The following is a 20,218-nucleotide window of genomic DNA, read 5'->3' on the forward strand; positions in this document are numbered from 1 at the left end:
TCTTCAGTTTGTCCATGTCAAGGGGTGGTTCTATTTTTAAATTGTGTTACATGCAGGGAAAGCATGGCTAAGTTAAAGTAAAATTCTGAAGATTTAGGTACCTTACTGAGAAATTACCAAATTATCTCTGAGGGTCTGCTCGTCTGCTCAGAGAAGACTGGAGCCGGTTGTTTGGATTGTTTAAGAATTTAGAATTTCACGACGTTCCCTAACTGTCACGTGACTCACTGGGTTAGAAGAAGCATGGCGGACATGCATGCGGAGCTCCAAAACAAACTCCTGATTTTTTTCAGTTAGTTGTATTTTAAAATAATATCCAACGATCGTGACAGTATCAACGTTGACTGCGTTGGACGTCCCACTGTATAACAACATGGACGAGGGGAATAAGCTAGAATTCCCCTCACTGCCTGCGTCCAAGGAGGATCAATTGGTAGCTATGATGCTAACAAACATCAAAATAGCTACCTAGCCGGACAGCCAGCCAGTTAGCTTAGCAAGATGGCTAATATGGGTTGAGAAATAGCAATATCTTTATTGTAATAATAAATAAATTAACATGTATTTTTAATGAACTCATTCGTGAAAGCCTAGGAACACTCGTCGTCTATCAGACTGTCACCTAAACGCAGTGACACTTTGGCAAGCCTAGCTGTTTTGTTTATCTGTTGAACACCCCATAGTTGCTTGGTGAAAGGGCTATGCCCACAGGGCAATAGCGTCTGTAAACGTCTTGAAGTAGACAATATCTGACTAACAGATGTGCATTTAAATATGGGTGTTAATTCGATTCTCGAATTTGATTACTTGTCAGAGTACTTTGTTAACTCCGGGTAGGCTACTTCACTGAAGGTTTGGGCAGCCCATTGCCAGTAATGAAGTGACGCTGGCTAACTTGCACTGTCATGATATGACTCATTGATATCGTTTGCTGATATGTTTTTATCTTTATTAAACCCGTAGGACTGGGCCTATCCGATGAGACGAGAGATGCAGGTACTCAACGCATCACCACAGTATACATTTTTAAAATTTGCTATCCGAGAACTACCTCGCACACAGTTGTAGACCTATGGAACATTTAACTTTTATACAGATACTATAGACAATGACCAAGACATGCCAAATACAATGCCATGCAAAACAGAGTTGATCTATGCAAATCTACGGTATTATTCACTATCATTGTCCTCATTTTCCCCAAGGAAATTCTCCCAGGCCTGTTTTTAGGTCCGTACTCAGCCGCCATGAAAAGCAAAGTAGGTTCTGTCCGGACCACACCCACATTTGTTGATTGGACAGGCTTCATAGACCCGACATAATTTTGCCCTCTGCTGTTTCAGCTTTCTGCACTCGAGAAGCATGGAATAACGCACGTTGTGTGCGTGAGACAAGACATTGAGGCCAACTTCATCAAGCCAAACTTCCCACTAAAATTTAGGTATTGCATGACAGAAGTTATTATAAATATTATAAACATTACAATGCTATATAATTATAATATACTCTACATGAGTACGGTAATTTCGAATGTCAATCTAATGTTTATTGTTATAGTTGTTAGTCACTTTGGACAAAAGTGTCTGCTAAGAAACATTAAAATAAATGCAGTCCAGAGTTAATAGGATGTATGGGGCCTTGAATGACAGGAGTCTGATTCTAAACCAATATGCTTTGCTGCTTTTTTTTTGTCAGATTATGAAAATTGCACATCACAGCTCTCCGTATTCAGTCCTGTTCACTAGTTCAGCCAATCATGATGCTTCAAGGGAAAGAGAAGGGAGGGGTGTAACTTGATTAGCTGTTGCACTCAAATGTCAACTTTAATTACACCTTTAACCAGGACAATATGAAAATTATTAGTGTAACACGTTTTGTGTGTGTGTGTGTGTGTGTGTGTGTTTGTTTTATTTGTTTGTTTGTTTCCAGATACCTCGTTTTAGATATAGCCGACAGTCCTGTGGAGAACATTATTAGATATTTCCCATCGGTAAGTTTGAGTGACAGCATTGACAGCATAGTAGACATAGGGTTGTGTTTAAATGTTTGGATCAAGTTCCGCTAAGAATGTTTGCTCAAATATCTTTCTCTGCTCTCCCCAGACAAAAGAATTTATTGATGGATGTATAGAGGCTGGAGGTAATATTTTGAAATGGAACAGTGAACGATTCTGATTGTGATTCTGATTCTGATTCTGAAGTGGAACAGTAGTTGTCCACGTCCATTTTTCTTGATAAGTTATATAAACTATATATGTATGTTATTTTTGTTTTATAGGAAAGGTACTCGTTCATGGGAATGCAGGGATTTCAAGAAGGTATGTCCTGCCATAAGACTTTGCTTAATTGGGGAATTCGAGTCATGTGACTTGAGATTAATGTCAGTGGAATTCTTGTTTTTCTTTTAGTGCTGCCTTAGTTATTGCCTACCTTATGGAAACGTTTGGCGTTAAATACAGGTATGTTTTTCAGTAGTGGATAGCTGAGAGTGTATCTGCTAAATAATCAGTTAGACATAAACATGTTGGGCCCTAATTTGAATGACAAGCAAAGTGCACAAAGTGCTCAATGTTTGCGCTTCAATGTCTTATCTGTGGTGTTGAATTAGCCATAATGCTTTCCCTGTAAGGCCCTTAAAACATCTCTTTGGATAAGATGCATGCTTGTATCATTCAGAAATAAACATACAGCAGGTACAGAACGTAAAGTTGGTTTTATATTCCTATGTCAGAGCAGCCTGAGTAATTCTAGATTTGTTTTCTTACGGTTGCCTAGCAGTGGAACCCAGCCAAAGACACATTTCGTGTTTTATTGCCATTATAAATCACGTCTGCAACTAACCTTAGAACAACATGGCTTTTGTGATGCCTAAATTAGGATAAGGATATCAACACGCTAATGTACACATTAGCCATAAGGGTGTGTCCTGTGCTTTGTCAAACAGGGTTGCATTTAGCCACGTGCAGGAGAGAAGGTTCTGCATCAATCCCAATATGGGCTTCGTGCATCAACTACAGGTATGGCCCTGAAAAAGCTCCTAACCACCACATATGCACTACTCACAAAAAAGTTTGTGATATCTGGCTTTCGGGTGAAATTTTATGTTTCGGTACGGAAAGTATGTTGCACATGCACATGCAAAAGTTTAGAGATGGTGACATTAAGTGTTACATTACAAGTTCAACATTAAAGGTTATATAATAGTGAATTTTAGTATCATCCTGTAATTTCACCCGAAAGCCAAATATCCCTGACTTTTTGTGAGTAATGCATAATAAATAATTCTTTGTTACATTCTGTGTATGTCCATAACGTTGTGATGGCATAAGATTAGTGATTATTTCCTTTAACTTTCAATCTTTTCAATACACCAGGAATATGAAGCGATCTACTTAGCCAGGCTAACCATTAAGATGATGTCACCTGTCCAGTTGGGGCGCCCTTTCTCTATCCAGGCTGGCATGCCAGGTAAGGCCGTTGTGTCGTTTAGTTGTGGTAATTACTGGCTCTATCTGCTTGTCTGGAAACTAGAGGAGCATTCAAATTTGCAAACATAGTCAAACGTTCGCAAAGTTTTCCGGCCCTTTCCCCCTTTGACCAGAGACACTTATATATGAGGAGACACTGCACTGGAAAAATCGCCCATTGAAATGCATGGGGTAACTTCATAACGCAAAGATGGCGGGTGTTTACGCCGGTTTGCACATGTCCCGCCTCTTCCAGTGCCGTTGCTCCAATAATTTTGCCGATCCTTGGCGGTCACACATGCGCAGTCCAAGATTACCAGTAAGAAAAAGGCTTTTTAAGCGTTAATTTGATACAAAACCACCAAACCTTTTCAGTGATTTTAGTCTAATTTTCATCGTGATTTCAAACATGTGATTTGTATGTCCCTTACACCTCTGAACATGGACATCCAGCTCTGTCCCCATTCATTTAGATAGGGCCTGGTCTTGCTACCATAGACCTACGTTCAAACTGGCTGCCCGACCTCATGGCCAATATGGCTGCCGAGTGACGTGACTTGCTTTAAAAAGACTTTGTTGTTACTCTTGTTTTGTGTGTTTTTCCTGTTATGTCTTCAGCGCTCTGTAAAGCCATACCTTTCTCTGTCTGTCTCTCTCACAGGAAGTTTGAAAAGATCGCTCGAGGAGGACGACGACTTTGGGAGTATGCAAGTTACAGCTGCACAGAATGGATAAGCTTTAATGAGTGTGCATTAGTTTATTTTTTTTTGTTTTGTTTTGTTAGTTTCTTTTTTGTTACATTTTTATTGAAATTAAAAATGTAAATATTTGAACTTTTCTAAGGGGTTGGGGATGGGGTCATGGGGGACCCATGAAGCTGAGTGGGTTGGGGGCTAACTTTGATAATTTTTTTTGTTTTTGTTTTGTTTTTTTGTTTTTCTTCCTGCAGCTGTATATGCACTGATGAGGTTTTTTGCAGTTTTATAGTATTTAAGGCATATTGCATTTGCAGCGGGACGGTATTGCAATAATGCACTTTTGATACTTGAATTCTTGTCATTTAGCAGGTCTGGGGCAGGTTGGCAAAAGGGAAGGTAAAGTCAGCCGCTGCCTTTGTAAGGGGTGGGTGCGTGGGTGGGATGGGGTCGGGTGGGTGGGGTCTTAGGCCTGCCCGGTGAGACTGGGCACTTTAGGGCTTTGAGGGGGCGTCTCTGTGTGAGCTGACGCTCCACTGAAGAGGAAACACGCTTCCCAGAATTTAACCCACTGCTCAATTAAAAAAACAAAACAAATGGCTAACAAATTGGCTTTGTCTTATTTATAGAAACACGATGCTGCCCTTCTGTGGCATGTTTTTATAGGCAACTAGGTTTGCCGTTTATTTAAAATTTGAATGTGATGATGGATGTAGCCAGTGCTAACGTAACGTGCTGCCGTTAGCTACAGTATGTGACTCGTATAAGATTGTTTTTTTCTTTCCATTTATGTACACTGCTCAAAAAAATAAAGGGAACACTGGTTCATAGGAGTATAGCATCAAGTCAGTCACACTTGTGAGATATTGATTTGGCCAGTTATGTAACAGAGGTGGTTTGTGAATCAGGTTGACCTGCTTTGATGTCAACAAAATTTTCTACAGGTGTACTAGAGGGCCAACTGTGAGACGACCCCAAAACAGGAATGTTTTTACAGGTGGTGGCACCTGGTAATTTTTCCATCTTCATCCTTCTTTACTGATTTGTCACTAGTTTTGCATTTGGATAAGGTCAGTGTTACCACTGGTAGCATAAGCCAGTATCTGGAGCCTACAGAGGTTGCACAGGGTAGTCCAACTCCTTCAGATTGGCACACCAATACGTTCCATTGCCAAAATGACTGCTGTGTCTCCCCCTGCAGTCTCAAGAGCATGGAAGAGATTCCAGGAGACAGGCAATTGCTCTAGGAGAGCAGGGCAGAGTGGTAGAAGATCCTTAACCCAGTAGCAGGACCAGTATCTGCTCCTTTGTGCAAGGAGGAACAGTAGAAGCCCTACTAGAGCCTTACAGAATGACCTCTAGCAGGTCACTGGTGTGAATGTCTCTGGCCACACTGCCAGAAACAGACTTCATGAAGGTGGCCTGAGGGCCCGATGGCCTCTGGAGGGACCTGTGCTCCCTGCCCAGCACTGTGGAGCTCAATTGACATTTGCCATAGAATGCAATATTGGCAGGTCTAACACTAGTGCCCTGTACTTTTCACAGATGAGAGCAGGTTCACCCTGAGCACATTTGACAGACATTGAAGGGTCTGGAGATGTCGTGGAGAACGTTATGCTGCCTGCAACATCATTCAGCATCATTCAGCATGACCGGTTTGGTGGTGGGTCAGTAATGGTCTGGGGAGGCATACCCTTGGAGGGATGCACAGAACAGGGCAGTGAACACAGGTCCCTCTAGAGGCTATCGGGCCCTCAGGTCAACCTCATAAAGTCCGTTTCTGACAATGTGGTCTGAGACATTCACACCAGCGGCCTGCTGGAGGTCATTCTGTAGGGCTCTAGCAAAACTCCTACTGTTCCTCCTTGCACAAAGGAGCAGATACTGGTCCTTCTATTGGGTCAACGACCATCTACCACTCAGCCCTGCTCTCCTAGAGCAACTGCCTGTCTCCTGGAATCTCTTCCATGCTCTTGAGACTGCAATGGGAGACACAGCAATCGTTTTGGCAATGACAAGTATTGGTGTGCCATTCTAGAGGAGTTGGACTACCCTGTGCAACCTCTGTAGGCTCCAGATACTGGCTTATGCTACCAGTAGTAACACTGACCCTATCCAAATGTAAAACTAGTGAAAAATCAGTCAAGAAGGATGAAGATGGAAAAATTACCAGGTGCCACCACCTGTAAAAACATTCCTGTTTTGGGGGTCGTCTCACAGTTGGCCCTCTAGTACACCTGCAGTAAATTTCGTTGACATCAAAGCGGGTCAACCTGATTCACAACCACCTCTGTTACATAACTGTCCAGATCAATATCCCACAAGTGTGACTGACTTGATGCTATACTCCTATGAACCAGTGTTCCCTTTATTTTTTTGAGCAGTGTAGTTTTCACATGGCCATTTCACTCTGAAGATCTCTGTTTGTCCAGGTCACCGAGTGCTGTCGGCACGGAAACAAATCATCAGCACTACGTAGCTAGCTTGAGTTGCTGCAACCAGCCAGATATACAGTGTTGCACTCTGGGGGCATAATCATAATCATGCCCGCCAATGAGTTGTATTTATTTATTTATTTTAGTTTTATTTATTTACTTATTTATTCTTTTTTTTTTACGGACTGACAGTACTCGGTGACCGCGAGAAACGACGGTTGGAATTCTCCTTCACATTCAGTGTACAGTCTAGTGTAACAAACTACACGCTGGTTTAGCCTTTGCAGAGATTTGTCTCAAGTTATTCAAAACATGTGTCTCACTATCTGAACATCAAGACAGGTGCATTACCACTCTGGTTTGTGAGGCGGCTCTCGTTAGGCCTTACTGTACTGATACTGGTTGCCTGTCCACATGAACTATTATATTCCATAGATATGCTTTATTTTTTTAAGAATGGTTAATGCTCATGATTTATCTTTATGCGTGGTGTTGATGTATGATTTTTGAACTCCTGCCACACAGAAAAGTAGCTTTGCCCTGTTGCTCACATCCTTATAGTGCACCTTTGAGTTACAAATGAAGGTTGGATGGTGTTTACTAGCGCTGTTCAGCTCATGAGGTGAAAGCTTTGTAAATTCTACATAACGTGGCAAGAAACAGTGTGCTTTCTGCGGATTGACAGGGCGGTTATTACCCTTCCATTGTACATATGGCCCTGGGTGCTTACACTTGTTGTGCACCAACTTTTATTTCAGCGCAGACATGGGGTAATTCTCAGAGCACGTAGGGGGTGAAAGGATAACTGCTAGTAATGAAAGGGTCGTCACACCAGCATAGCACTTGGGAAGAGTGCGACCTCAGGCGGTGGACAGTGACCTTTTTTTTTTTTTTTTAAGGGAGTTGACCTTCGTTGACCTCTGATTTTCATTTCAAGCCCCAAGGTAAGCTTGTTCCAGTTGTCTCTCTTCTCTCTCCCCTATGATCTTTTTACATGCGCAACAGGTGGTTTCAAACTGCAGGGCCTCGAGGGGCTTTGTCTTGCGCTATTAAGTAACGCCGGTGAACATGTCCCTGGCAGAAAGTTATGCAAGGTAGGTACTTGTTAGTGTCTTCACCACGGTCAAGGTGACTGGACAGTTATATTACATCATAAAGCCATAGACTGAAATACAGGCCCTGGTCATAACCTGTGGCATTTCAATTGTCGGAATTATAAAAGATAATCTTTTAAGAAACAATTTCCCGCGCTGCTTAATTTGCGTTCTGCTCAGCAACTAATGATTGAAAAATATACATTGTTTAGCCGCAGTAAAAATAAATAAGTAAATAAATAGAGAAACCGTTGAGGTTGAATAAATAAGACTTTAATAACACCTAGACATTTTTTCACACCCCGTACATCAAAATAAAATCCTTCAAGTGCTCCTTCCACAACATTTTGACATGTTCAGCTTATTCGATATGTCCGTCTCCATTACCAATCCCAAACACCTCTCACCATCTAAATAAATAACAACTCTTTTATACCCCTTTTTTTCTAATAAAATAGTTTTTTTTAAAGGAAACCAAAAAAAAAAATCCATTGCTCAGAATAATAATATCTATTTGATAGATGTTCAACCAGAGGTTCAATAAGAAACACATTTAGACCAGTGATCAATTAATCTGGTTTCATCCATTACGACACCTTATGCCACAAATCCAAGAACAAAATATAAAAGGTTATGGAAAAGAACCCAAACTTGATTTTTTTTTGTTTTGTTTCAATATATATTAAGATATCTGTTTCAATTGCAAAAATCTTTGGATACTTCAACTGAGAAAAGTTACTAATGTTCATGACATAAGTTACATTCCAGGCAATTAACAGTAGGGCCTTATTTGTTTTCACTCAAACGTAAACTATCCCAATCAAGTCTATCCACATCTTTGTGCAAGGGTATGCCAACCCACATGCAGACTGACAGTATGTCTGTTTGTCTTTGCTATGAATAGCATTAAGGGATTGACTTTTGGCCTGATTTCAAGACATTAGATACACGGCTGCCTAAGCGTGCATGCCAGTGAGAGTCAACTTCACGATTTTCCTGCGATGGCAGAAACGTCTTCTTTCACCAGGTCCTGCGCCGTGAGGATGAAGAGAGCAGGTAGAGACGTTCTCATGGCCAAGGTAGGCTAGTTCCCCCAATGCATTGTGGGCATGATGAAGGGGGGAGGGACCGCGCCATGACACACACACACACACACACACACAAACAAAGCCGATTCTCCAGTGATGACCTCAGAGTTCATTCGAAGAAACGGCACTGCATGTAAGACTCATCAGAAACGGAGTAGCCGAACTTCTTGTAAAAATCCACGTTAGTTTTAGCACATTCCAGTGTTATTTTGTAGCACTGCAGTCTCTTACTGAGGAGGGTGAGGGTCGACACTAACCTGCAATAATAAAAAAAAAAACAACAACAAAAAGAACAGTGAGAGGAAGGGACAAGCTATACACGGTGCCACAAATGAAGTTAAAGCATTACTTTTCACAGTCAAGAGAAATTGAGGGCGTGCGGTTTGCAAAGTTTAAATGAGAAAGATGGCAAAGTGCCCAAAAACATCTTTAAAACCCTTTCTTTTTCAGACACATCAATCTGTAGATGTGGTTTATGCTCATCATTTTACTCTGATAGATGTTAACGTAATGCATTTGTGGCTTTTTCCCTCCTAGTAAATTATGTTGAATGCCATCTTCCAAGTACTCAACCAGATTTAAGCTTTATACAGTCTAGATGGTTTTAAGTCATACCCACTTAAGGAGCTAGACACACAGCTTCGCTCTATGTGAACTCTGTGATACTTACAGTTTGCCTAGCTGTTTTCCTCGACATGTGCTGCTTACAACAACCTCCTCGACTCGTCCTCTCTGACAAAACACAGACACAATCGTGAGAAAAGAGATAGCTCACTTCACAAGGTATTCAGGGAATGTCCTTTTAATACAGTACATCAAAACAAAAACAAATAATGAATAACAACTACTTCAACGGATACAGATGGAAACATGGGGTACCTTTGCACAGCTGTGGATAAATTTGTGTTCTATGATCAGAGTTGCCGTGGCAACAATTTGTCCAACTTGTGTATCCTCTACCACTACGACGTAATAATCGCCAGACCTTTTCATGTGATCAAAGTTCTCTGTAATTGGTCAAAGCACAGCAACTTACACAAAACTGCATCACGGAATAAATTAACAGTAGTAGATTGCTTTGATATGTTGTGAAGTTGACATGTACACCACGTATTCACAGTATGCAATATCCTACAGAATATTATGACCACAAAAAACAAACAAAAAAGAAGTTGGACTTACTAATAAACTGCTCAGGGGCCACCTCTCCTGCCACCGTGAGCTCAGATAGCACTTTGTAGTATCCTAAACCATACAGAAACATAACAAACTATAAACATAGCAATATCCTAAGCCATACAGAAACATAACAAACTATAAACATAGTGGGGCAATTGCTCTGTCGCTAGTTTGGAGTTTAACACGGTTTTAAACTGCAGTTGGGAGTTGGAGTTTAAAACCGTGTTAAACTCCAAACTAGCAACAGAGCAATTGCCCCAGTAAAAGTCACATTTTGGGGGAGAGCATCCTCAACCACAACCCTTTGACTCAACCACTACCGTACTTGACAACTAGCCTGGCCTCACCTGACTTTCACAACTTGAATAGAGTCTGGGAACTCGATTGGGAAATGTTTGCAACACTTGCATTTACATTCCTAACGTTACTTCCTAATTTGCCTACACTTAACAGACTGACAATAAACAGCAGTCAGGAAACAATGTACGTGTAAATACATTACTGCATTTGTTGACGTTTGCAGGTGTTGCGGCTTCTAATTATCACTAGTTTTGGTTTTGTCTTCACCTCTTGTCGCTGATTGTTCTTGAATTTCCCCTTGGGGATCAATAAAGTATCTATCTATCTATCTATCTATCTATCTATCTATCTATCTATCTATCTATCTATCTATCTATCATTTGAGGGAAACGGTTATAAACAATGGGTTGCCAGACTAGTGGGGTGTCCTACGAAGCAAGTTAGACAAATCTAGGTTATCTAGACATATCGAGGCTGCACAAAGCCTCAACTCGGGTATTAAGTTAAGTGATCCTACGACAGCAGGTATGTGATAAATTTGTCAAACTAGGCTTTCAGCTCAGATCTGTGCGCGTTCTCGTGGTTGGGGTGATTTTGACCAATCGGGAAACGTGGAGACTCACAAGACAGCCTAGGTTTAAAAACGATTACTTCCGCATTTATGAGCGGTAGCGAAATCTAGGGTGGTCTTTTTTAGTGTCTAACCTATAACATCAAAAAGTCGATGGTCATCAGATATTGTATGGCATGCATGTCCACAGTAGTTACATATTTGCACGCACAACATACTTAAAAGCGCCTTCGAGATTCAAAATGTTTGCAGAGGCGGGGCCGAACCTGTTCAAAGTATGACAGATTAGCACACGTGAGATAACTTCGTTGTTCAAGATAATGGATTGGTTAGAATTGGTCAGAGGGCGGTGATATTTCACGATTTGAGCTATAACTAAGCACATAACCCGCTCCCGAGCAGGTTTGGTTGCGAGCATAAGATACCATGGTGATACAGCGACGCTAAAACAAATCCACTTTCGTATGACAGCATACCCTGGTTTTGAGCGCAACATACCTCGCTAAGGCACTAATCGAGCTTCGTAGGACACCCCACTGATCTCCCTGAAAGAAGATCTTGTTGGGTGGGGCCAGGCTACTTAATAGAGCAATGAGCCTTTCTCTGATCACAGATCTGTGATAATGATATGTCTATGACTTCTGTTCGGTGCCTTGAGACTTTGTTAATTGTAAAAAGATGTCAAACAAATAAGACCTGTAGTGTGCAGTTGACCAAGTAACTTTCAAAGAGCTGGAGGGGCAGTGTAAATTGTACCTCTGTTAAAATCAGCTGTGCAGAGGGGTCGCAGGACCAGACCCTCCCCAGGCTGAGTGGGGGTGATGGGGGGAGAGAAGGACACAGTACTGGCCGCCCAGTCCAGTTCCTTCAGCAGGGAGGGTTCGAATAGGGGCGTCTCGTTCAGCAACATTCCAGCGGTCTGGGGGGCACACACCAAGCCACCTGCACATAATTACAGTCATTTCCAGTGTATTAGCCGCATTGTGTATAAGCCGCAGGGCTGTGTTTTATGCAAGTTAAAAGAAACAAAACCATATTAATACCACATTTACTGTCCCCCTATATCAACCTCAACCGCAGAGGAAATTGTGCAAAATCAATGTATGAGTCGCGGCTAATAGTCAGGAAATTACGGTAGTATCATTACTCATACGAGCTAGGCCAGAAAATGGCCTCCTGTAAGACCTCAAAGACTTCATCCACATTACTCCTCCTGACAGATAATTTAGCCTGAATAATGTCTATTCAACATCTCAAAAGTTAAAACTAGTAGCTAGTTGGTAGTTCATTGCCCCCTGTGTATTTTGATAAAGCAAATATTATGTGTTGTACCTTCAGCAAGAAGGTTAATAATTGTTGGAAAACTGCATTTAGAGACCTGAGGGTTCCATTTCCAGAGAAAGGAATGTAATACTTCATGTCACTTCATACTTTATGACATCAATAATAAAATATTTATCTTCTGTGAGGTAATTCAGTTTAATCAGAGCCATATAAAGATATATGGCTCTGAGTTTAATGACATGTGCTCACTCCTTATCTCACTCTTCTTTACAAACACTTCTGTGTGCCTAACTATTTTTTTTTATGGTTTCCTGCTCAGCAGGATATGGAATTTGACACCTGTCAAACTACCTAACAAAGACATCTTTCAATATTCATTCATTCATACATACAAACCTACTACGAAAGTAGCTATTTGTATTAACTAGACAACAAACAGTTGTACTTTTGTGGTTTATCGAATCAAGGAAAGATATTCCTTCAAACATCATCTTTGCTACACTAATAAATAATTTGATCTTTCTCGCTTTCACTTTATGACAGCATCGTTAGTTAACTTATTGTAAAACTTGGCTTATGTCACACAAAATGTATGTTAGAAACAGCAGCATTTTCATCGTCAAAAGTATGAGCTTAAAGCAGTGTTAATGTTTTAAAATCATACTTGACACTGACGTGATATACACTGATTTTTGTTTACCTTTTCCAGAGTGGCAGACACAGGTTTACAAAACATTCGTAATATCAGACTGTAATCATAGCCAGTGGTTAATTTAACTGTATTAATTTCAATCAAACAATGTGTCCTAGTGTCACACAACAGCGAATGACTAACTGAAACCATCAGAGCAAATGTTCTGGATCAAGCCCATGGCAACGATATCCAACAAGGAAAATAGTTGTTTGCTAACTGGCTAACTGAACAGCTAACATCTTCTAGATTGTGAAACAACAACAGTTGTTTCAGAAAGTATTACGTGAGATTTTACTTACACACAGAAAACCAAGGTTTGAGACGTCGGCAGAAGTCTTCTTAAATGAATGAATACTAAACCAAACCCCGAAGACAGAAAAGTATCCCAACGTGACACATTTCTCCCTTCTCCCTCCCACTGACTGCATACTAATGACGTGGCACACAGGCTAGGAGACAGGGCGCGGTTCAATGACGTCAAACGTTATGTGTTGACGTTAGCCTCACGCTAGCAGGCAGCAAGGTGGATACCGAAGGAGGCTAAAGGGTACAGGAGTTACAGGAGTGGGTATATCCTACCGTTAGTTCAACTTTAAACGTAAATATAGCTGGACGAGTTACGTGTGGTAACGTTACAATGTTCAACTTGATCAAGTCCAAGGCACTGAGCGTGTCGTGGCAATGCTGTGGAGCCACCACAACTCAGCTCAATGTTACGAGACTAGCAGGCATGACCCTCTCACGGAGACTAGAATCCACCAGCGCTAGGGGAGAGGTCTATGATATAATCATATCAGGAGGAGGAATGGTGGGAACTGCAATGGCCTGCTCTCTAGGCATGGATGCAAATTTGGAAGGGAAAAAGATTCTCCTGCTTGAGGCAGGCCACAAGAAAGAGATGGACAAGCCCCCTGACACTTACAGCACAAGAGTCAGCTCAATCAGTCCTGGTTCAGCCACACTCCTCAGTGGTCTTGGAGCATGGGACCATGTCCTGAACATGAGATGCAAGCCCTATCAGAGAATGCAGGTTTGGGATGCATGCTCAGATGCCCTCATCACATTTGAGAAGGAGAACTTGCAAGAAGAGATGGCTTACATTGTGGAGAATGACATAGTCGTGGCTGCCCTTACCAAACAGGTGCAGACACTGACCGATAATGTTGACGTGAGATACAAAACCAGGGTGGTAAAGTATGACTGGCCAAAGTCTTATCAAATGGCCGACTCCAACCCTTGGGTGCAGGTGACACTGGCCGGTGGAGAGGTTCTGCAAACAAAGCTTCTGATCGGGGCTGATGGACCAAACTCCATGGTGTGCCGAGAGGCTGGGATCCCTAAAGTGAAGTGGGATTACGACCAGTCTGCAGTCGTGGCTGTGCTTCATCTGTCAGAGCCGACGGAAAACAATGTTGCTTGGCAGCGGTTCTTGCCGACTGGCCCTATAGCTTTGCTTCCACTCTCAAACACCGAGAGTTCACTGGTGTGGTCCACCAACCATCAGCACGCAGAGGATCTCCTAGCGCAGGATGAGGAGAGCTTCGTAGACGCCATCAACTCTGCGTTCTGGAGCAATGAGAACCACACAGAGCTGACTGAGCGGGCGGGGTCCATGCTCGGGACTGCTCTCTCGGTTCTAATGCCCTCCGGAACCTCCACGCGGCAGTTGCCCCCGAGTGTGGCAGGTGTGAGCCCTAATAGTCGTGTCATGTTCCCGCTAGGCCTGGGCCACGCCTCTGAATACATCCGCCATCGTACGGCCCTGGTTGGAGACGCCGCACACCGCGTACACCCATTGGCTGGCCAAGGTGCCAATCTGGGTTTTGGGGACGTGGCCAGTCTAACGCAAATCCTCAGTCAAGCAGCTTTTGATGGAAAAGACGTGGGAGACATGCAGCACTTGCTGGAATACGAGACAGACCGACAACGACACAATCTGCCTATGATGACTGCAATTGACCTATTGAAAAGGCTGTATTCAGTCAACAATGTCCCTGTTGTGCTGTTGCGAATGTTCGGTCTACAGGCTACTAACTCCTTACCTCTGTTGAAAGAGCAGATTATGGCCTTTGCCAGCAGATGACTTTCTATCCCAGTATACTGTCCCAGAAATATGTCAAGTTAATTGCACATGTCCAAAGTGTAAGAGTGTATACTAATACACATTTTTATACTGACATTATTGACATTACGGTTTCATTTTGAGGAAAAAACTGCTCTTCATGCGAAGTTTTTGCCACAGTCACTTGTGTGATAATTGAGTTTGATTGGTGAATATGATTCATCATATAATATATCAGATGTTATATGTTTTGGTATGACACAAAAAAAACCCACAAAAACCTTGTTATGTGAATATGTTGCAACATGAACAAGTACTTATCTTTTCAATGTAATGAGCAATGTTTGAATTAAAACAAATACATAAGATATCCTGTGTACGTTACTATTGGAAATTGTTCTCTTGATCAGGTGGTGTTGTTTATTAAGTGTAATCAGTAAGATACTGATTCTCAGGATGGCTAACAGGCTATTGGCTATCTGAAGAGAGTGAATATAATCATGAATCTGATTGTCACTAAGCACTTTCAATGTCTTGCAGTCCATATGAAGCAGTGCAATATTTTGGACATGAAACTATGTTGTACTTCAGGAAAAACTACTGTATAACTGCAGTCTGCTATTTTTTGTAGGGGACAGACCTCAACAGTAACTTGGTTGCTTGTCAACCAGGCATGAGGTTTTGGTTGCCAAAGTCAATCAAATCTGGTTGCCACTTGTAACAGTGTATGGGAAGTGGGCTGCACCTTCTATTGATCAGTTACAGTGTTCAGTCATGAGTGAGTCTTCTTTCAGATTCTGGGAAGCTGAGTGGTCCACAATAATCCCAACACCACTTTTCACTGTAAGTGTGAAGTTTGTGTTTTTATTCATAAGGCTATGTCAATGTTTCTGCCTGAAAAGCACAGGCTTGGAGACTGTTGTATAGCCAGAGTAACAATCCCATGAAAATAATACATTTAGTTTTTGTTATTGTCTATAGAAAGACCTGGTAGCCATGATGATAGATGAGGAAAAAACTGTCTCAACCTATCAAATCCATATCATGCAATCTCTATTCAGAAGATTCTTGAGGTCATCAGGTTTAGGTCATGTCATTTGACTCCATAACAACATCTGATACTGTAAGAACCTAATGGTAATTACACGATGGCTCAGCGTCAATCCATAATTAGGGACAGATCGACCACGAGGCCCCAGTCAAATTTATGGTCCACAGTCATTGGGCAGAGTCAATAGATACAGTAACCCAAGAGAGCCATTACAGAGCTGGTGGTTCACATGTCAGATGCTGTAAAGCCAAACTCTGGAACGATGATGGATGATGTTGAGGTAGAAGAGGGTCTTTGTTTATTGGACATCTGACGGTACCTGTAAGAGGACAGTTGTGGTCACTCTTGAAGTTGAGCTGTCTCCTGTCAAATCATGTTGTTCGGTCAGGCTGGACTTTGATCAGGATATTCAATTACAAACCTGCTGTTTTTTTTCTGCCTGTTGTTAGGATTTAAAAAGAATCAGTATTGATTACAGTATTTATCAAAGAGGATTTTTTGTCTGTATTAAACAATGTTCTTGAGATAGAGCCTACAAATAATTAAAATAAAATAAAATAAAATAAAAACAGGATAATCCTTTTACCAAATGAATTGTTTTTATTTTTTTCTCAGTAATCACTTTTTAAATTCTTAATTACACCTTGCCATTACTCCCCAGGAATCACAGAGTATGGATTTTTGGGGTAAAATGTTCCCAGATAGAATGGTCTGCGATGGTGCTCCAGGATCCCTGTTGTTCTTCTTCTCTGTTGAGGTGAGAAGGGGATATTGGTTGAGGTGGGTTTGCACACCCCTTCTGTTGAGGATAGATAGATAGATAGATAGATACTTTATTGATTTATTTGAATACATTATTGATACTTTATTTGAAGCTGTGCTCCAAAGGGAGGGGAGAGCGATTTCTCATGTTGTATAAATACCAGCTGATCTGCAGTGTTGTATCCCATAGGTGGTTTCATTCGAGGCATCCCTGGCTTGCTCCCTATTTGCATTTCTGTGCTTTTCTTGGTAACAAGTATGACTGAAGGAAAGGATTGAAAATGCAATTATTTTTGTGGTACCTCAAAGTTTAATTTAGGTTGTACAGATTTTTTATTTTTGGTCTCCTGGTATCACAACTGTTGATCACCGTTGGCTGCATTACAGGCACACAGTTACTGGAACTTCTGTCTCTCGTATTGATTTTCTCCCCTCTTGTTTAGCCTCACATTAAGACAAATACACACAGCACGCTAGTCCTTCCCAGTGATTTCAGGCTAAATGCACGCCATGTCAGGAACATCAGGCACCAGGAGGATGTGAGGCTGCACAAAAAGGCTTTTCAGGATGTCAGAGATGGAAAAACCCAGACAGGCCCCTCCGTCATTTTTCCACAATATTGACAGCTTTGAGTCATTAAGTGGTGGGGGGAGACTTAGAGAATATGTCATACGTGCACTTTTGTGGAGCTTGTCCAAACTGATTCCCGCTTCAAAGCATACTCAGTGGCAGTAATCCAAGTCCAGTACCGGCCAATATTTGCATAATTCTTTGACGTTGTGATATTTATTATCATTTCTTAATCAGTATTTTTTTTAGGCGTGGACCATTATGTTTGGACTTGTAACGCTGCAGAGATAACAGACACGCCTGTATCCTGCCAGCTCAAGTGAAGTGCGGGCTGTCCAGGGATGATAAAGGATTAACAACGCACATACGATTACGGCTGACATTATGCATCATATTACAGTTTCAAATGGCAGTCTATGTTATGCTAATGATTCAAACTGCTTACAGCTTGTGAAATATAATATTAAACATGCCCTGTGCACTGTAGCCTACTGTGTGTGTGTGTGTGTGTGTGTGTGTGTGTGTGTGTGTGTGTGTGTGTGTGTGTGTGTGTATTTATTTATACATATAATTATGTATGCATGTATTCTTCTGAATCTTCATATACACTCATAATCTTTTTACTGTTTACTGTAACATAGAGCCTAATCAATACTATAAAATCAAACAGTAAAATATATTTACTGTTTCATACAGGGCCTATGTAATACAGTAAATTCAAACAGTATTTAACAGTAAAATCTACTGTTTAATACAGGGCCTAATACCATTAAACAGTAACATCTATTTATTAACATAGGGCCTATGTGATACTGTAAAATTAAATGGTATAAAACAGTAAAATCTGTACTGTTTAACATAGAGCCTATAATACAAATGTGCAGCTCCAGCCCAGTGATTGAACTGTTCCTGATGCTAGAGGGGCCATTCACATCCTCCTCTCCTCTGCAGTCTCTGAGAAGGGAAAGTGAGATGCAGCAGGTATTGAATGGTATGTTCGGGAAACGGGGAGGCAGCGGCCATAACAAATGGCCTGCAGAAAGTTGATCTACAGGCTCACATGACTCCAGCATGGATCACTGCATTGATGCAGCGATGATACAAATCTGGGAGATATGGCCTGCATGCCTGCTGCTAAGTCATGGGTATGTTGGGGCTTGAAGTATGAGATGCACCCTGTTTTTACAGTGTGACTTTTTGGGGACAACATTATGGAGGTATTCATTCAAGGAAATACAATGTTGTTTGTTGTGTTTTAACAATGACTTTACGTAGTTTGTTCAATCTGTGATCAATGGATCACTATTACCCCTGTGTGCCATGATGTTATTAACTGCACATACAGTACAACGTGTTTTGACACTCTTAAACTTTCAGCATATCCGAAAGTTTAAGATATCAGCATAATTTTCAACTGATGCTGTGCAGCCTGAATATGTGAATGGGCCTGCTGCTTTTCCATACTCATTCACCGAACCAGAAGCCTGCAGTCGGTCTTGAGATGAAAAAAAAGAAAGAAAGTCAGACACACTACAGGCCTGCAGCACTCCTCTGCCCAGAGCTGCCACACACACACACACACTCCCTTTTGCTCCAGCTGGTGTGTTGCCCCTGCACACAGATACAGATCAATACTGAGATAGAGAGAGAGAAAGAGGGAGCGAGGGAGAGAGAGAGAGAGAGAGAGAGAAAGAGGGAGAGAAAGAGAATGAAAGAGGGAGAGAGAGAAAGGTAAAAAGAGAGGGAGAGTGTATATAGAACAGATCACTGGAGCCAGAGACTTCCCTCGTGATTAGATTAGGCTTTCTGCATAACTCAGGGAGAGAGAGAGAGCAGGAGAGAGAGAGAGAGAGAGAGAGAGAGAGAAAGAGAGGGACACCTCACCATCCTCTCATCTCCTCCTCAGCAGCTCCAGGAGCAGATGAGCTGGGCTAATGACAGCAGCCGCAGCATGATCTTATCAGGCGGAAGCTACAGCACGGCAAACAACACGCAGACAAAGATGCGGCTTTTCTTTCAGCAGCCATCGTGCTGTCCAAAAGACAGAAAGTCTGTTTTTCAGCTGCGCATGCATGCTGGTAGGAACATACTGTAGGAAATACAGAAAGGCAGTATTTCAGATGTGCATGCATGCTGGTACGGTACCATACTGTAGGAAATACAGGAAGGCAGTATTTCAGATGTGCATGCAGGTGCTGTATAGTATAGGCCTGCATGGATGTCATGTCTGCACGCATCTTTGCGATCTTTGCGAGTTGTTTGATGTCTGATTAAGTGCCCTGGTGGGAGGTGTGTAAACTCCGGCCCGATGCCAGCTTTGCAGGAGAAGTGCTCATAAAGCAGCAGAGAAACATGGGAGACCTTTTTGCGTTTCCGAACTGGATACACAGTACAGTACGTTATCAAATATTCATGATGCCCCGTGCCGCTCCACTGTCGGTCGGATCGATAGAACAGTAATACCGGGCATATCTGAGACCTCTTTACCCCCAGGCTTGGTCCCTGTGCTGTCGTGAGGAACTGTGCCATGTTAATGGGCACAATTTGTTTCTGCCCACTTCCTGAACGGGCGGCATCACATCACACACACAAATATGACTGTTACTGCTGGAAATGACTAAAGACTAGTAAGCAACCCTTCACCAGGTTGTGGATTCCACTCAAATTTAGGAGACACATGAGGTGCTTATCACCTGATCTTTACTGTAACAGGGACATGTTTAGCTTATCAATCTGATTGAAATACTGTATATACAAGTTTTATCTTCAAAAACGGGGACATAGGTTTTTCTGTACTTTCCCGGGGACAGGCAACCAAAAGCAGGGACTGTCCCCTGAAACCGGGGCTGTCTGGTCTCCCTGCTGTATAGTGGAGCAACAGGAATGTGCCAGCGATATACAGCAAATGCTGTAGCATTGGTCATCACTTTTACATTTGTCCAATGGCCATACAGTACATCTGTCACA

The 20,218-nt window shown here is 41.9% G+C and overlaps 3 protein-coding genes across 3 annotated transcripts; 2 read left to right on the forward strand and 1 right to left on the reverse strand.

The window, feature by feature from the left end:
* The first annotated feature begins 231 nt into the window (after window positions 1–231).
* styx (serine/threonine/tyrosine interacting protein) lies at window positions 232–4,585 on the forward strand. The gene is made up of 11 exons (XM_062523432.1): window positions 232–433; window positions 964–996; window positions 1,206–1,259; window positions 1,344–1,441; window positions 1,930–1,990; window positions 2,103–2,139; window positions 2,278–2,317; window positions 2,408–2,458; window positions 2,944–3,016; window positions 3,374–3,467; window positions 4,128–4,585. Exons 1-11 carry the CDS (start codon window positions 374–376, stop codon window positions 4,199–4,201), a joined length of 675 nt encoding a protein of 224 aa, XP_062379416.1. The 5' UTR covers window positions 232–373; the 3' UTR covers window positions 4,202–4,585.
* Window positions 4,586–7,947: 3,362 nt separating this feature from the next.
* gnpnat1 (glucosamine-phosphate N-acetyltransferase 1) lies at window positions 7,948–13,258 on the reverse strand. The gene is made up of 6 exons (XM_062522696.1): window positions 13,106–13,258; window positions 11,585–11,770; window positions 9,961–10,023; window positions 9,658–9,785; window positions 9,449–9,510; window positions 7,948–9,035 (listed from the first exon to the last, which is right to left on the reverse strand). Exons 2-6 carry the CDS (start codon window positions 11,736–11,738, stop codon window positions 8,888–8,890), a joined length of 555 nt encoding a protein of 184 aa, XP_062378680.1. The 5' UTR covers window positions 11,739–11,770; window positions 13,106–13,258; the 3' UTR covers window positions 7,948–8,887.
* Window positions 13,259–13,302: 44 nt separating this feature from the next.
* Window positions 13,303–15,236, forward strand: coq6 (coenzyme Q6 monooxygenase). The gene has a single exon (XM_062522695.1). It carries the CDS (start codon window positions 13,444–13,446, stop codon window positions 14,887–14,889), a length of 1,446 nt encoding a protein of 481 aa, XP_062378679.1. The 5' UTR covers window positions 13,303–13,443; the 3' UTR covers window positions 14,890–15,236.
* The last annotated feature ends 4,982 nt before the right edge of the window (window positions 15,237–20,218 follow it).

This window comes from Sardina pilchardus, chromosome 20, assembly GCF_963854185.1.
Source record: "Sardina pilchardus chromosome 20, fSarPil1.1, whole genome shotgun sequence".
In the NCBI taxonomy this organism is placed as follows: Eukaryota; Metazoa; Chordata; class Actinopteri; order Clupeiformes; family Clupeidae; genus Sardina; species Sardina pilchardus.

Excerpts from the sequence above, each read along its gene's own strand:
- coq6 (XM_062522695.1), top strand. The coding sequence starts at position 13,444 with ATGTTCAACTTGATCAAGTCCAAGGCACTGAGCGTGTCGTGGCAATGC.
- gnpnat1 (XM_062522696.1), bottom strand. The coding sequence starts at position 11,738 with ATGTTGCTGAACGAGACGCCCCTATTCGAACCCTCCCTGCTGAAGGAA. Across the intron at positions 9,786-9,960 it reads GGCCCCTGAGCAGTTTATTA|AGAACTTTGATCACATGAAA; the intron begins GTAAGTCCAACT and ends GACCAATTACAG. Across the intron at positions 9,511-9,657 it reads TTATCCACAGCTGTGCAAAG|AGAGGACGAGTCGAGGAGGT; the intron begins GTACCCCATGTT and ends GTGTTTTGTCAG.
- styx (XM_062523432.1), top strand. The coding sequence starts at position 374 with ATGGACGAGGGGAATAAGCTAGAATTCCCCTCACTGCCTGCGTCCAAG. Across the intron at positions 3,017-3,373 it reads GCTTCGTGCATCAACTACAG|GAATATGAAGCGATCTACTT; the intron begins GTATGGCCCTGA and ends TCAATACACCAG. Across the intron at positions 3,468-4,127 it reads TATCCAGGCTGGCATGCCAG|GAAGTTTGAAAAGATCGCTC; the intron begins GTAAGGCCGTTG and ends TCTCTCTCACAG.